Source organism: Brachyistius frenatus, unplaced genomic scaffold (assembly GCF_029030835.1).
Source record: "Brachyistius frenatus isolate BFR_SWC_R1_liver_20210118 unplaced genomic scaffold, ASM2903083v1 Contig_16, whole genome shotgun sequence".
Classification (NCBI taxonomy): domain Eukaryota; kingdom Metazoa; phylum Chordata; class Actinopteri; family Embiotocidae; genus Brachyistius; species Brachyistius frenatus.
Window position 1 is genome coordinate 3789773 of NW_027210615.1, and position 15228 is coordinate 3805000.

Consider the following 15228-nt stretch of genomic DNA (forward strand, 5'->3'; position numbering starts at 1 on the left):
CTTATTTATTTCCGTGGCAGTTTTGGTCCTCCATACTAGTTTATTTGGGAACGTGATTTTGCCCCAGACAGCTTTTATTATGAAAAAGCCGCCGTGTCAAACAGGAAGTGATCCAGCTGGTGCCTGATGACGTGACGTTTTGTCGACAGAGGCAACTATCAGTCATGAGTTGTGTTTGTGATTTGCACTGATTGTTTGAGGACGTTTTAAAGATGAAGTGACGCGCAGGTCAGGTAGGCGTGGTGGTTTTGTAGAAACCTTTTTTTTTGCATTTTAAAAACGGCCCGTATGATAATCTGCACGTGCAACGTGACGGCTTTTTGCACGCGAAATACGTGTTTGAAGTTAGTATTGGACTCTAACGATAAACAGGTCAAAATAACAGTTTAAATGAAATATAATCCATCATGTGATGTTCATTTCTCTACACGAGGCTTGGTCAAATTATTAAAGCAGCACTTGTGTGAGGAGCCTTCAGTTTGACAGTTTACAAGGACATTGACCTTCCTTCAAACACAGATCATTTATAGACACATACAGTCAGCCATATATTAACTATCTTTACTGTGCCCGGGTTCATAGTTGCCATCAAGCTGTTTTCTCATTCATTATCTTTACAACTGCTCAAACACGTTGGTCTTCTTGCAGGTTGTGAAATTGATCAAGTCATGCCTTTTTTGGAATTTATAGCTGGAAGCGTTTCAGGTAAACACAAATATTAGTGGAGCAAAAACTGAGATTTACTGGAGAACATGTGGAGAAATAACGAGGCCTTGTTGGTTATTGTAGGTGCAGTGGGACTCGCTGTGGGACATCCAATAGACACTGTGAAGGTTAGATGTCACGCCGACACCCGTTAACATCACTGAAACATGCATGGATGTCGTTTTTTTTTTTTTTTTCCAAGACTGTTGATGTTTCATTTGTAGGTTCGCCTACAAGCCCAGTCTGTGTATAAAGGGATATTCCACTGTGTGGCTAAAACATACTCTAATGAAGGGGTACGTGTCACATTATATCACAGCAGGAAGTAGTCCCAGCCTCCACCAGAAAACACAATGCAGAAAATAAATACAGACGTGTGTCTCATTTTTACTTCTTTATTGCCTCAGCTCCGTGGATTCTTCAAGGGCATGGCCTTTCCGGTGCTCACCACCGGCATCACCAACTCCGTTGTGTTCGGCTCCTACAGTAACGCTCTGGATTACCTCTCTCAGTCTGAGCGCACTGACCGCAGTCGAGGCAAGCCGGCCTCCGCTGGACATGTCTTTACCGCCGGCTGCTTCTCGGGCCTGGTGCAGGTGAGATCACCTGAAGTTAACCGGCTGAGATCATCCAAAAACCTGCAGACGTTACTGGCGTGACAACAGTGTGTGCGGATCTGAGGGCTCCACAGGAACACGAGTGCGATGGAAATGAGGGTGTTAAAAAGTCTCCATCTTTTCCAGTTTCATGTGGCATGTGTTGTCCCCGACTTTCTGAAGGGCAGATGAAGAGAGGAGGAGCTCTAAGATGACTTCAAGTGTTGTGTGAATATACATTTTTTTAGGGAAAAGAAAGTGCTACAGGCCATGTACATTACACCCTACAGAACAAAAGTCTCAGCGAGAATCGGGTGACTTGACCCATGAACCAGAGGGGGAGTGTATCAGTCAAACATGTCAGTTTTTATACTCCTAGTTGTGAAGTGGAAATTTAGCCAGATTTGTTATCCAAATAAAGGCTAAAACAGGATTCTTCCAATATTCTTTAACATACCTTGTCACTGACAGAATCGCAGCCGTCAGTCTTAAAGATGCTGTAAAGTAGAAATGAAAATGAGTTTTAAGTTCATCACACCACAGAAGTATGGGTTGTTAACTACCCATCCAAATTTGAATGAAAAAAAACACAGACAAGTTTGTTAAATTGGGCTTTGAAATCGTGAGAAAATCAGCAGTCTTCTCTGCTCTGAGACTGAGGGGCGTGTCCTGAAGGAGCTGAAGCTCCGCCCACTCACTGGAAGGTGTTCAGTGTTGTGTAGGACAGTCCTGTGGCTGCAGTTCTTTTCCCCACTAAGCGGTCCGTCTGACATCCAACCTCTCGGTGACTTTATGCATGATGTCCCACTGGTCCTCTGTCTCTCTGCTGGACGGAGCAGCCTGCTTTGGGAAAACACAATAGAATCAAAATTTATTTGTCCAATGAGTGAAACATACAGATGCATATAAATGAAGCTTGTCCCCCTGAGCTGTAACACAGGAGTCAAACTGGACACCAGAGACAGCAGACAGTGAGTCTCCAACTACTTCTAACGCACCTGCATTACAATAGTAGAGATAATAAGAGCGGAGGAGTTGATTTAGTTCTGTAACAACTGCAACATAAACGCTGCATTATATCACGTTAATTCATTACATCACATCAATTCATTATATCACATCAATTCATTACATCACATCTATTCATTACATCACATCTATTCATTACATCACATCTATTCATTACATCACATCAATTCATTGCATCACATCAATTCATTACATCACATCTATTCATTACATCACATCTATTCATTACATCACATGTCAATTCATTACATCACATCAATTCATTACATCACATCTATTCATTACATCACATCTATTCATTACATCACATCTATTCATTACATCACATCTATTCATTACATCACATCTATTCATTACATCACATCAATTCATTGCATCACATCAATTCATTACATCACATCAATTCATTACATCACATCAATTCATTACATCACATGTCAATTCAAACTTTGAACCTGCTCAGGTCGAGCCGACAGTCTTTCTCTTCCACTGATGTCCCTCCACTTCCACCTCCACCACCATCTCCTCCACCTCCACCTGCTCTCTACAGCCTCCTCCACATGTAGTCGGGCTTGTTTATCCGGACCGGTACCGGTACATATAACTGAGGTGATTGTACAAAAAAAACAAAAAAACAACCTCATTAATCGTGAGGACTAGATGTCCTCTGGTCCATGTTCACCATCACCCCGACATGTAAAATACAAAGTTGCATATATTATAGTTTTTATCGGAGCTAGATGGACACTCATAAAAAAATCTGAGGTTATCAGAGCATTTTCCTCTGAACTCTGCTACGAGCTCAATAGAAGCTAACTAACACATTAGCTCCCATTTCACTAAAATAAAGTTGTACACCGAATAAAATCACGTTAGAGGTTTGCACCGCGGATTAAATATAGCAGAGTTACTGTGGACAAGTTATCTAGTATAACTATAACAAGCACAGAACTTACTCTGAGTGGTGGACTGCTGGCGGTGGTGGACGAGACCACCGATGGTAGCGGCGGAGACGTCCGGCGGCGCGGTTCGGTCCGACTGCGGACACGGCCGGCGGCGGCGGACGGTGGACGGTGCCGGTGTGAGCGGAAGATGAACGGCTGTGAGGGTGAAACTCGGACCGGCTCCACTGCAGGAGGAGCGGTGTGTCTGTGAACTCGGTCCGTCTCCGGTCCAAGTTGAAACTGTCCGCCATGAAATGGTCCCTGTACAGGCGGCTGTTGGTGTTAACCCTAAAGTCTTTAACGAGACTCTTCACGAAATCAATCCACCTCTTTTTCCTTTCTTCATCAGTAGGACATTTAAATAGCGATGCAGCGCTGCTTTGGAGGTTCTTGCTTCCAGGAAAGATGCACTTGCGGGTGGAGGGAGACGTCCTGTAGCAGCCAGCTGATGTACAATAACTATCTGACTAGACAGGAGTAGAACTGAAGTAGTGGGATGACCTCTTATGTAAATGAGCTCCAGGCTTTTATAGTTTCACCGTGTGAGAGGAGGAGCCACGCAGAAGGTTATATAAACCGGCTGTGATAGGTTGTCTTGACGTAGATAGGTTGTCGTGAGGTAGATAGGTTGGGTTTTAGCCCCGCCTCAAAAACCCTGAGCTCAAGACAGGTGAGAAACTGTTTAACAGTCTAACTCCACATTTCAGTGCCACAAAGTTTAAAAGCTTTGCACATGTTTTCAGCAACTCATTTCACATGTATATAATGTATTGAGAAGCAAATCTTGGAATTTGCTTTACAGCATCTTTAAAGACTCCTCGTCAGTATTCCTGCAGTATCTTCTGTGACCACCAGGGGGCTTCTGACAGTCTCCTATTCACGAACCTGCTGAGAGCAACTTTCAGAGCAAAGAGGATCAAATCTGGTGGTGTTTTGTTTCCTGAATGATGACTTACTTAAGTCATGCACAGTGATTGGTCAGTCGTGATCCGCTCTACTTTGGCTAATTCGTCCTCAAACCAAGTCTACATGTTGGTCGACTCCATGCTGATGATAGAACCATCAACAGGGCTGGTTACTGTTCAGTTTATTTACAGAACCAGTGTTCCTGGTTTTTGTTTTTAAATATCCTTTTCTTTTGCCTTATGTTTTGGTGCTTTTAATAGTTTTATGTGAAGCACTTTGAATTGCTTTGTTGAAATGTGCTGTACAAATAAACTTGCGTTGCCTTGGTGTGATCAATTGGACAAGAAGTATTTAAAACAAGTCCTTAAGGAACCGTCTTCTTCCTGCCTGGCGACATGGCCAAGGTGTGGTTGCACATTGATTTGACAGAGAGGCAGTACGAATGACTATTTATGAATGTGTAATGAAGCAGATATTTATTGTAGTCAAACAAGGACTTCAGCTCTTGATGTTGTAATTTACTGTATATGTTATATGTTTAATGCCGGCCAGTTCCAGTTCTTGTTGAAAGAATATACATACAAAGTAGCAAAGAAATGTATCAAATAATAATAGATATATTATTATGCATCTATATTATTAATAGATCAAAACAATGTGGCTTTTCGGTTTTAATAAATGGAGCTGACACAGAGAAATAAACTTTATCAGCCTACAGAGGCAGTAGTGCTTAGTAAGACCAATTCATTTGTGGTTTATGTCTTTTCATCAAATATGTTGTGTTTGTTTGTTTTACAGCTTTATGTGAAATCTAAGCATATTTTGAGTGGACTGACCCTTTACCTCCATCTGCTCCCAGGTGTTGATTTGTGCCCCCATTGACCTGGTGAAGGTGCGTCTCCAGGGTCAAACAACCACTGCCCGATACCGGGGACCCGTACACTGTGTTGGTGTCATCCTGAAGGAGGAGGGCGTCAGGGGTCTGTTCAGAGGAGGGCTGGCCCTCGCCCTGAGGGACGTACCCTGCTATGGACTCTACTTCCTGCCCTATGAGGTCACTCGTAAGGCTCTGACTGACCGCGGCAAAGAACCAGGTCAGTTTCAGAAACGGACTCACAAAGTCCAAATATGATGATACTCTCTGGATCACAATGATACAGATTAATAGATATGATGTAAAATTACAGGTCATATTCATACATTTTGACTTCTCCCGATAGTTTCTTATAGTTTTGACTAATTTGAATTTGTCTTCAAATTAACTTGGTATGTTTTTGACTTTCTTGCCAGTTCAATAATGTCTTCCTTGTTCTTGTTCTTGTTCTTGTTCTTCTTCTTGTTCTTCTTTCTCAACCAGAAATAGCATTATTCTTATAAAACCTTGTGTTGACTGCTGACCAGAGGAAGGTGAATTTTGTTCAGTTTGACTTCACAGAGTTCCATAAATTGCAAATACTTCCTTTCCTCAGGTACCTTTGCCATATTGATGGCGGGCGGCGTGGCTGGTGTGATGACCTGGGCTTTTGCCACGCCAATGGACGTTGTGAAAGCTCGGCTCCAGATGTCCGGGGCCGGCGGCCGGGAGTACAACGGGGTCCTCCACTGCATGAGGGTGAGCGTAAGGGAGGAGGGAGCGAGGGTCTTTTTCAAAGGCCTCCTACTTAACAGTCTGAGAGCCTTCCCCGTCAACGCCGTCACCTTCCTCAGCTACGAGAGTCTGATGAAGATTTTGTGTCCGCCAGCAGCATGATGTCACTTTTGACAGTAAATGGATTCACAACTCAAGATAAAATATCATAATTACACTATACATGTACAATTTCACTAAAAGTCCATTATTCCCAGGGTTACTTTGTTTTCAGTGGAAACCGTGTCGGCTTGAAGGTGATGAGAACTGAAATACTGATTTTGTGGGGTTTTTTTATAAATATTTTAAAGGTCTCATTTCTTTCTTGCTGCTGAAGCAGATCTAGGTGCTACATACATACTGTGAAAATGTAAAAACAGTGCACAGAGAAATGGGTGCAGACCGTGTTCAGCAACTGAGCCGTAAGGACTTCTATAAGTTTGTGATGTCACAAACTCACGCTCATGTCCTTTGTTCGCTCTCAGCAGGAAACCACTGTCCAAACCTTTATGTGAAGTAAACACATCTTTCATTCTGTAGACTGAGGGTAGGCTGTGGTTGGCTTGGAAGTGCGTCACTCAAAAAAGAGTCGTCCAATCAGAAGAAGGATTATTGATGTCAATGTGCCTTAAAGACGCAGACACAAAACAGCCTAATCTTGGTAGAGCTCCATAGATAAACTTAAATGAGGTGATGTAAAACTATACTGCGATGGTTTTTAGGTGCTTAAAACCACAAAAATATCTTTTTATGGACATAAAGACTACAAATAAAACACAGGAAAAGTGTCACAAATGGGACCTTTAAAGTCTGAATGGCTTTGATTGAAGATATCTTTGTTAAGCTCAAATCCACTTAATGAATGTGTATTTAAGTTATATATTCATTGCATTTAAGACAGATTTGTATCTGAGTAAAAGAGCAACCTCATCAATTTCAAAGCAAAACATGTAAAATTCAAGGCATTCATTTCTAACAATAACAGACTTTCTAATACACAATACAAAAAAACGTGGTTGATCTGAAGGCCAAGTAAAAATAAATATACAAATAGGTGGACGGTTATTTTACCTGACCTTTGGCATTTAAAAGGTTCAACATCAGAGAGTTTAAATGTTGAGGGTGAACTTGTTTAGTCGTTGTGTCACTTTAACTTGCTGCTATCCATGCTGGTCAAACCTCCAAAGATCCAAACTTTATTTATATTATGCATTTTTAAGTTCCTCTAGTTGTTAGGGATTAGTGGGACCACATGAGTATAAAAACTAAGTCTTTGAACAGGAAGTACTTTTTGAAAGAAAAGTTGTTCTTACATGGGGAAAATCAATTTATTTTACTATATGAAACAATCAAGTCAAGAGTGTGTAACAGTATAAGTATAAAAGTATAAAATGTATTATTTTAATGCCTGAAAATGACAAAATTGCAAACTTTGCAACACGTCTGAAAGCTTTGTGGTTTGTTCAGCATTTTATGACTGTATACATTTGTCTTGCTCCAATATTCCAGCTTCTTATTGTAAAAATGTATACAATTTATATTCCATATCAAACTACTAATGTTATTAAGTACAAATAAAAAAAAGTTTCGACCATAAAATTTGATGAGGTTTTGAACACTTTCCATTTTTATCTCGTTTGTAGAATGTTTTTAACATTGATTGCAGCGCTCATGTTTTTATCCTAATAAGTGTAATGTGCTTTTGCTGCCACTGGATGGCACAACAAAGTGTCCACTGGGGAGGACGACAGGTCCAAGTGCAGCAGAATGAAGTGTAAAGTGCAGCAAACCCAAAATGTAATGTTCTCATATGTGGATGCAGGTGCTTGGATTATATAGCAGGCAGCAGAGCTCTCTAAATGGCATGAAAAAGCTAAAATAATAAGATGATGTTCTCATACTCCACAAAAAGTAGCATTTGTTTAGTTGTGTGTTACTGAACATTAAATGCTTATTGTGTGCACATTTGCATTGCTGGTCTGTGTATGTCTGAGATAGACACTTCAATAGGGACACAACGGTGGAAATTTAAGACCCGTAAAAATCTTGTTAATATGTTCACTTTCCACAAACTACTGTTGCTCCTTGCTAGTTTTTGTTTTGTTAATTGTAGCTGTTCACAAGTTTTCTCATAAACATGGTTTTGCTGGAACAGGTGGAGAATTTGTTCCAGTTCATTTGCAACATTTGTTAAATTACTGGGGGGAAAAAAGCAAATTAGGACCCCCAGAATTTATGAGCATGAACACTGGGATGTGTAGGCATCTCAGGGATGTGATTTGTTAGTATCAAACCAAGACAGGCCACAGCTACAGTACGTGGACTCATATCTCCAGCCCTCATTTCCCGCCACCGGCTGTTCATCGGCTCTGCTTCTATGCCGGAGAGGAGCATATGGTGCCTCGGAGCAGCTGCTCCAATGGACCCGTCTTCTGCAAAATATTCAAACAGCGGGCAGATATTTCCTCTGCTGCACACTCGGGTGTAGTCATCAGGAGAACTCAAAACTAAACACTTATTGCACCAGGAACTTAAAGTACTTTTTGGAACCAAAAACTAAGGCTCAGAAAGTACATTCACACCCTGGTTCCTCTAATCTAAACACAGGTTCAGATCCTGAAACGGTTCCAGGACCCTGGAAAGGTTGTTGTAGGTACGAGGTGCACTAACTGTCTGTACTGTAGAATTTGATAGGTAGCTCAAGTACGCTGTTGTAGAGTAACTGGTGTTATTACACACTTCCTTTACAGCTAGTGTTTGGTTTGTCCTTTGTAGGCTACTGTGGAAACATGACGGTGCAACATGGAGGTGATCCATGGACGAGGGCCTACTGCCTGTGTAGAAATGAAGGGCGCATTTTAAGTGCAAGGTAAATACTTAAAAAAAATACTTTGCACCAGCTGACTGGTCTGTTTTCAATTAAAAAAAAAAAAAAAGAGTAGATGGTAGAAAATTGTTTCATCCAAGTCTTCAGCTCACTTCGGAGCTTTTTAGCACTTTTTTTTTTAGTGTGCTTTGGTTTTACAAGCTGCAACTGCACGTTTTCAGCGCTCTCATCAGTGTTGTTCACAGCCAGCAGCTGATTTGAGAGAATTCTGTCAGACCGACTGTACACCACCTGTCTCAGTGGAAAATGAGCTGATGAACAGACTGGTGTGTTTAGTAGCTACACAGGCAGATATTTGCCTCCGATATTGGTGGATAGCTGAAACAGAAGCAAAACATTAGTAAATATTGTGATCACATGATCAGACACGTCCATCCATGTTTGCTAACACATTTATCACATCCGCTTTAAGTGATAAAATGTCGGTGTTCTGTTTACAGGCAACACATTTTATTTTGAAATAGCATTTCCAGGGTGAAATATGACCCTTCAAGCTCAGTAAAAAATGTGTATAAGATATAAGAAAAATGTAAGTAGGACAGTCACATTAAACTCACCCAACATGCTGAAGAGAAAATATTTTTTATTTTCTGTCCACCAAACATCATTACATCCCGGTTGTTGTTTTTTACATCATTAATTTGCACATTCCCAAACATACAGTTCATAATTATCTCGACACTTTACAACCTTTAAACAGACTGAAAACGTCTGCATGTTTGAACTCGTCTCTTTAAGCAGCATTTCAGAGACTTAAAATGGAAGATTAGTAAAAAAAAAAAAAAGATATATTCTTATGGCATCAAGATTAAATCAGACCACACACCTGCTTCTTTAAAGGACACATTAAGGAACAAATTCTCAAACAATAACAGGAAATAGCCATTAAGAATAAACATGTTTATAATGTAAAATTTTTTGTTAAAGTCAGTTAACTCCTATGGTCAGGCTCGGTGTCACAACTGTAGGCACAGCACATGGAAGAAAAGAAGAAAGGCTGCTTCTCGAGGCACAAAAACTGCAGTAAAAGTAAAAGAATCGTTAAAATACTTCCAAAAAATAAACTGTCAGACTGACAATTATCAACACGGATGAGTCCCATCAGACAACTGATGGACTTTGTTCATCGCTGAACCGGAGGACAGATAGGACAACTGAAGCAGCGGTGTCACAATAATAAGGTTCATGTGAATGTTCCATCATTGGCAGCATGAGGTTTTGTTTTCTGGTAATGTGGCACTGATGTGTTTCCATAGACGACAGACATCTGTGGAAGAAGTTTTCTTCTCACCTCAGAAGCTGAAATGAGGCTCAATGAAAACAGAAAGAGAAACATTGATTCACGAAGAGCTGGTGATCATGAATGGATTTAAAAGTGGCAACAAACGAAAGTGGTTATTTTACAGTAGTGGTGAGAACGTTTTTAAAGGTTTAATACAACTTATGCCTATTTTTATTTGAGGTATTGGCATTATTTTTAGTTTTTTTTTATAATAGAAGTGCCATAATTTGTGGAATACCATTGGATAAACATAAATTCAAGAAGAACGCAGTCAGACAAGCAACAGTGTTATTTTGTTTAGCCTGGCTCCACCCACCTGTTGCTCGCAGCTTCCGGTTTCAATTATAGTCTGGAAAACACAGACTGTATATAAAAGTGGACGTAGCTTTCGGGTCTGAAAAATTAGGCCGATGCGGAAGCTGCAATATCATCGTGTGGCTCCAATTAAAAAGAAATACAATTTCTCCCAAGAGTTAAAGTCCTTCCTTGCTATTAGTTTTTCGGCGGTCCATCTGAAAATAATAAATAATAAAGTGTTTTTGGGGGCGTGTCTTTTTGATTGACATGCCGGTGGTGCAGTCAGAGGGCGGGACCTATTATTGCCGGGTTTCCGATCCGCCCAAATATGGTCACTACCGGCTCCAAAACCGCTCGGGACGAGCAAGATGGCGGCGGCCAAATTCCAAACTTGAGGCTTCATAACGCCCGTTCACGAACCAACGGGCGACGTCACTGCCGGTTTGCCGCTTGGTAATACCATTTTATTTGGAAGGTAAAGCCAACGAAATGCATTTGAAATAATCTGTTATTGCTTAGGTACACCAGGTCAAAGTGGAACCAGGAAGTCGGTTATTAAATTTCACCGTTTCACCTTATTTTACTCGCCTGAAATCCCTCCGACGGTCTGACTGCTGGACATGAACGGACAGAACCAGTGGGCCGAGCTGCACAACTACAACCAGAGTTGTAATAAACAATTTTTCTTCCAGATTATGAAAGTACAACAGCAGCTTGTCCATCCGTCCATTCTACTCCCCCTTTTCCTGTTCATGTTGGCAGGGCTGCCATCCCAGCATGCATTGGGTGTGTGTGCTGTCAGTTTATAAAGAAAAAACAAGGAAAAAAAAAAAAAGCTACAGAGGTACATGATAAGAGGACGAGCATTCCTAGAATACAGTACTTGGCTTTCAAAAGTTTCACACATAATTTTAAAATGTGTCGAACGGCCAGTCTGAGCTTTGGCTGGACGAACCTCAAAAAGGCCTCGGGGCCACGTTTACATCTCATATTCAGATGCAATCAAAAGATACATTTTACATCGGCTGACACGGTGTGCATCACACCATCACAACACTTTAGGTCTTACAGCTTCAACGATTGAATGATTGACAGACACCGTACATGTAGTCGCTGCTGAACCACACAACAGATAATCCAGTGCACTCTGGAATGAAAACGTAGGTCACATCCGTGAAAAAGCTGAACGACACCCTGAGCTACTCTTACTGACTGATGTAAGACGACGAAGGATCACGGATGTTTAAAGAAGTGATCAGAAATACTGTTTTTAGGTGTTTCCACAGGCGACTGACGGCTCGGTCGGACAGACACCGACCAACCCCGGCAGCACGGTTTACTGCGAGAGAAGACCGTGACACTGAATGGACCTCTTTGACCAGAATGTCTGGACTTGTTTTTAAATACCGTCACTCCATTTCATCGCTGCCTCGGGGCCTCGGTGAGCAGGAGAGGCTCGGAAGTCCTGGTCCTGCAGCAGTGCTTTGTGGTTCTGCTCGGCAGCCACGGCCTGCAAGGCTTCCCTCTGGATCTGCCGCGCCTTGTTGTACAAGAAGACCCCGACGAAGACGAGCCCGGTGCCGGCGGCGCTGAGGATGGTGATCTGGTTACTGAACACGATGATGCTCAGCCAAACCGACAGGGCGTGCTTGACGGTACTGGCAACACTGCGGAGGGACGAGGGTCGTTACCGCCGGCACAAACGTCAAATTCATCCAATAACACACAGTCAGCGGTGCCTCGGCTCGTTAACGGCTTCCCCGGACACGTCATTATGTGGCCTGCACTCAACGCTCTCCATAAAGCACGCAGCCAGACTCAAGACACATTAAAGCAGAAAGTCTGACACTTCATCCCTCACAGTTTGAAAACATCCGCATCACAATGAACAACATGAGCATGGCTGTAGCAGACGCGGTGGTTCAAACATCCCACAAACAAGACGCCCTGCTGGGATCTTCTCGCGCTTCAGAGTCAGTTTACGGAGAACGGTGAGATGAAAGGTGCAGGCGGACCGATTCAAGTAGAGTCCCAGGAGAGAGTAGGAGGGAGTGAACGCGTGTCTGCAGCAGCAGAAGACATAAAACAGGGACCACCGGACCTGGAAAAGAGCCACTACAACTTAATTTCTGCTCCACATGATGATTACACGGACCCATGATAGCCACTCATTTACTGGCTTTCACGAACGGAACCTCATTTACACGGAACATAACATACTGCATATAGGCAGTGCCGTTGACTCGGTTTCCTCCTTTTGTGGCCCCAGGCTCTGCTCTGCTCTTTGAGTATTACAATGTGTAAAAGTCACAAGAAATGTTGATTGAAGCGGTGTCATGGCCTGAACATTGTTCGGATGTCCATCAAGAAGAGCACTTAAAAGAAGTGCGACACTGATTTAGAACTTCTACTCCTTTACCAGTCCAGTTTAGTCTGAGGTCCAGATGTGATAGTCGTGTCTCGTGTAAATCTTTCAAGTCAAGGATTTTTACAACGCTATAGTAGAGTACTGTACAGAAGTATAGTATGTATAATAAATCAGCCTGAGATATTTGAACAGACCTTCCCTGTGTATGTAAAATCACAGCTGTTCCTGTTTAAGATAAGGTTGTATTACATCATGCAAACTGGAAAATCTCCCGGCTTATCTAATAAAGTGCGCAATAAAGTGTGTGCAATTATCTTCAAGGACTTTCGCATTGATTTTAAAAATGTGGGCGACCACTGACATAAGGACGGGGTTTTAATATTCTGATCATAAGAATGCACACATCAGACAATTCAATCAATAAGCAGGGCCAGACGCTTGGTGCTTACTTCATGGGACTCGAGATCCCACAGAAACTTGCAAGATCATGTGTGACTTCGTCACCAGCTGGTTGTACGTGTCTTATGTTTGCACCAAAAAACTAAATAGGAGAAAAAAAACTGTGGCTGAAGTCATAAACTACAGTCAGCAGGGCTTAGACATTAAGCAAAGCAAGCTGGAGGTGAGTTGGAAAGCCAGTATAATTATTATAATTACTATAATTATTATAATTATTATAACGGGGTGGAGCAAGCTACTGCTACAAGCTAACATTGCTGTAAATTTGTGTGCAGATGGAGGAGACTGAAACCTGTGTTCATTAGAAGTGAAGACATTTAAATCCAGTCTCCGACCTTCTGCTGCCCCGGACATGTCGTTCCATATTAATAGTACTGGGCTCATGGGCTCGGTGACGCGTCCCGTCGGCTCACTCTCACCGGCTTTTGCAGGTTTTTGCTGAATATTCCCTCACTGTTCCTTTCACACTACCGGATTTCAAGTTTTAAATAGCAAACATGTTTGATAGTTATGATTCGATATCGGGGGAGACTCTGATCCAGTTGGTACCATTCCTATTGTGTTTGCACGACGGGATCATTTGGGCAGGTACTCGGTGGAGATCAGCCTCAAATCTGAAAATCCCCCACGGCTGTCAGGAGGGACGAATCCGACCCAAAACCAGCCGAGTTATTCTCTCGTGTGGCGAAGTGACCAGGCTGAGGAACACACGGTCATCAGTTCCAAAACAAATCAAAAGTACAGAGCCGCTTCGGACGTTGTCCTACCTGAAAGTAACGGGGGAAATGCGTCCCATGAGTGCGTAGGCAGTGACGCTCTGCAAGTGGAACAGGCCTCCGTCAAAAAGCAGCAGCAGGATGATGTCCTGACTGAAGATGAAACTCTGTCCACTTTTCCCAATCACCGGGATGTCCTGCAACGAGATGGAGTCCGACATCCACGAACATCAATACAAAACTGCTCACAGTCTTATGTAAAATATTGTAACTCAGTTCCTTCAGGCACATCTGATTTTGTTTCAGACTTTTTATCAAAATTGCAATGTAATTTGCGTGTTTTACTTTTAAGTGATTAATTTTGCAGTAAAATTGAAGTTATTTGCAAAAATTGCAAGACTGCAAAAACTGTGATTTCTTAAAACTACTACCGTGTCTAATAAAGAGTCGTAAATAATCACTTCCTATGATTAAAAAGCATACTGTACAACAAGAAATATTTTAGTTATAATTATAATTTTTTTAAATATTTGAACTTAGAGAACCAGCTCAGAGTTACAAAAAAAGCCCTAAAAGTGATGTAACTTTACAAAATAGTGAAATAACACAAAGGCTACTGGATCTAAAAAAAACAAACAAGGGCATTAAATGCTTTTTAACTAATAAAACTTCGACACGCAGGCTTTCTGTATGCTCAAAAACTAAGTGCACTGTCTTATGACTGAAAATGTGTATAACAAAAAATATCCTGCTGTAACAAAACAATGTCTGTAACTCATTTCTCATGTTATTCATTCCCATGATAAAACAACAAACCTTCAGTTTTTGCCGTGTTTGGATAATAGAAGGTTTCGATGATCAGAGTTTCCAGCCTTGCTCATAGGAGTTTTGTTTGCGAAGGCTTAAGCTGTAATACCTTCAGCAGAACTTCTACTGAGGCTCCTTTTGTGGAAAATCTTTGCAACTTTTGCAAAATTGTAAGCTCTTGCAAATTACTGTAGTTTCCAACATCCACTAGAAACTGTCCCGTTCAAGAAACTACAGGCTTAAAGTACATCTGCCCAGCTGCAACAATAACAGCAATTGCGTGTTGACATACCAAGAGAAACACCCACGCAGGTATGAGCATAATGACGGCTGCAGCGCTGGTGTAGAACTGCAGTTCCGGAGGGCTGAAAGCAAACAACTAAATTAGTTTTCAGTGCAAATAAATGTAAAGTTTTACACTTATAAAACAGGAAAGTTCCTTCTTTTACCTGAATCTGTACGTGTCTCCACTCAGCAGCTTTTTAGAGAACACGTTCTGCAGGCTGAGATGAGAGAAACAACGATTTAGTAAAGCATCACACTGCTGTGGAAGAGCTGCTGTGGAAGAGCTGCAGTACCAGTCCATGATGTTGGTGGAGAGGGCG

At 41.8% G+C, this 15228-nt stretch overlaps 2 protein-coding genes across 3 annotated transcripts in view; one reads left to right on the forward strand and one right to left on the reverse strand.

The window, feature by feature from the left end:
- The first annotated feature begins 153 nt into the window (after nucleotides 1–153).
- On the forward strand, nucleotides 154–7332 carry LOC138618372 (solute carrier family 25 member 45). 2 transcript variants are annotated; one of them, XM_069694097.1, is made up of 7 exons: nucleotides 154–233; nucleotides 649–705; nucleotides 790–833; nucleotides 930–1001; nucleotides 1113–1301; nucleotides 5040–5274; nucleotides 5650–7332. In XM_069694097.1, exons 2-7 carry the CDS (start codon nucleotides 669–671, stop codon nucleotides 5928–5930), a joined length of 858 nt encoding a protein of 285 aa, XP_069550198.1. In that variant the 5' UTR covers nucleotides 154–233; nucleotides 649–668; the 3' UTR covers nucleotides 5931–7332. The 2 variants fall into 2 exon arrangements, with proteins under 2 accessions (XP_069550198.1, XP_069550199.1); XM_069694098.1 differs by lacking the exon at nucleotides 154–233 and having other exon boundaries at nucleotides 531–705.
- Nucleotides 7333–9260: 1928 nt separating this feature from the next.
- Nucleotides 9261–15228, reverse strand: part of LOC138618346 (solute carrier family 35 member E2A-like) — a 9193-nt gene continuing 3225 nt past the window's right edge. The window contains exons 5-9 of the mRNA XM_069694050.1: nucleotides 15202–15228; nucleotides 15073–15126; nucleotides 14916–14988; nucleotides 13868–14013; nucleotides 9261–11940 (exon numbers count right to left, since the gene is read on the reverse strand). The exon at nucleotides 15202–15228 is cut by the window's right edge and continues 94 nt beyond it. Coding sequence (XP_069550151.1) covers nucleotides 11673–11940; nucleotides 13868–14013; nucleotides 14916–14988; nucleotides 15073–15126; nucleotides 15202–15228 — 568 coding nt within the window. The 3' untranslated portion in view covers nucleotides 9261–11672. The remainder of the gene's footprint in view (nucleotides 11941–13867; nucleotides 14014–14915; nucleotides 14989–15072; nucleotides 15127–15201) is intronic.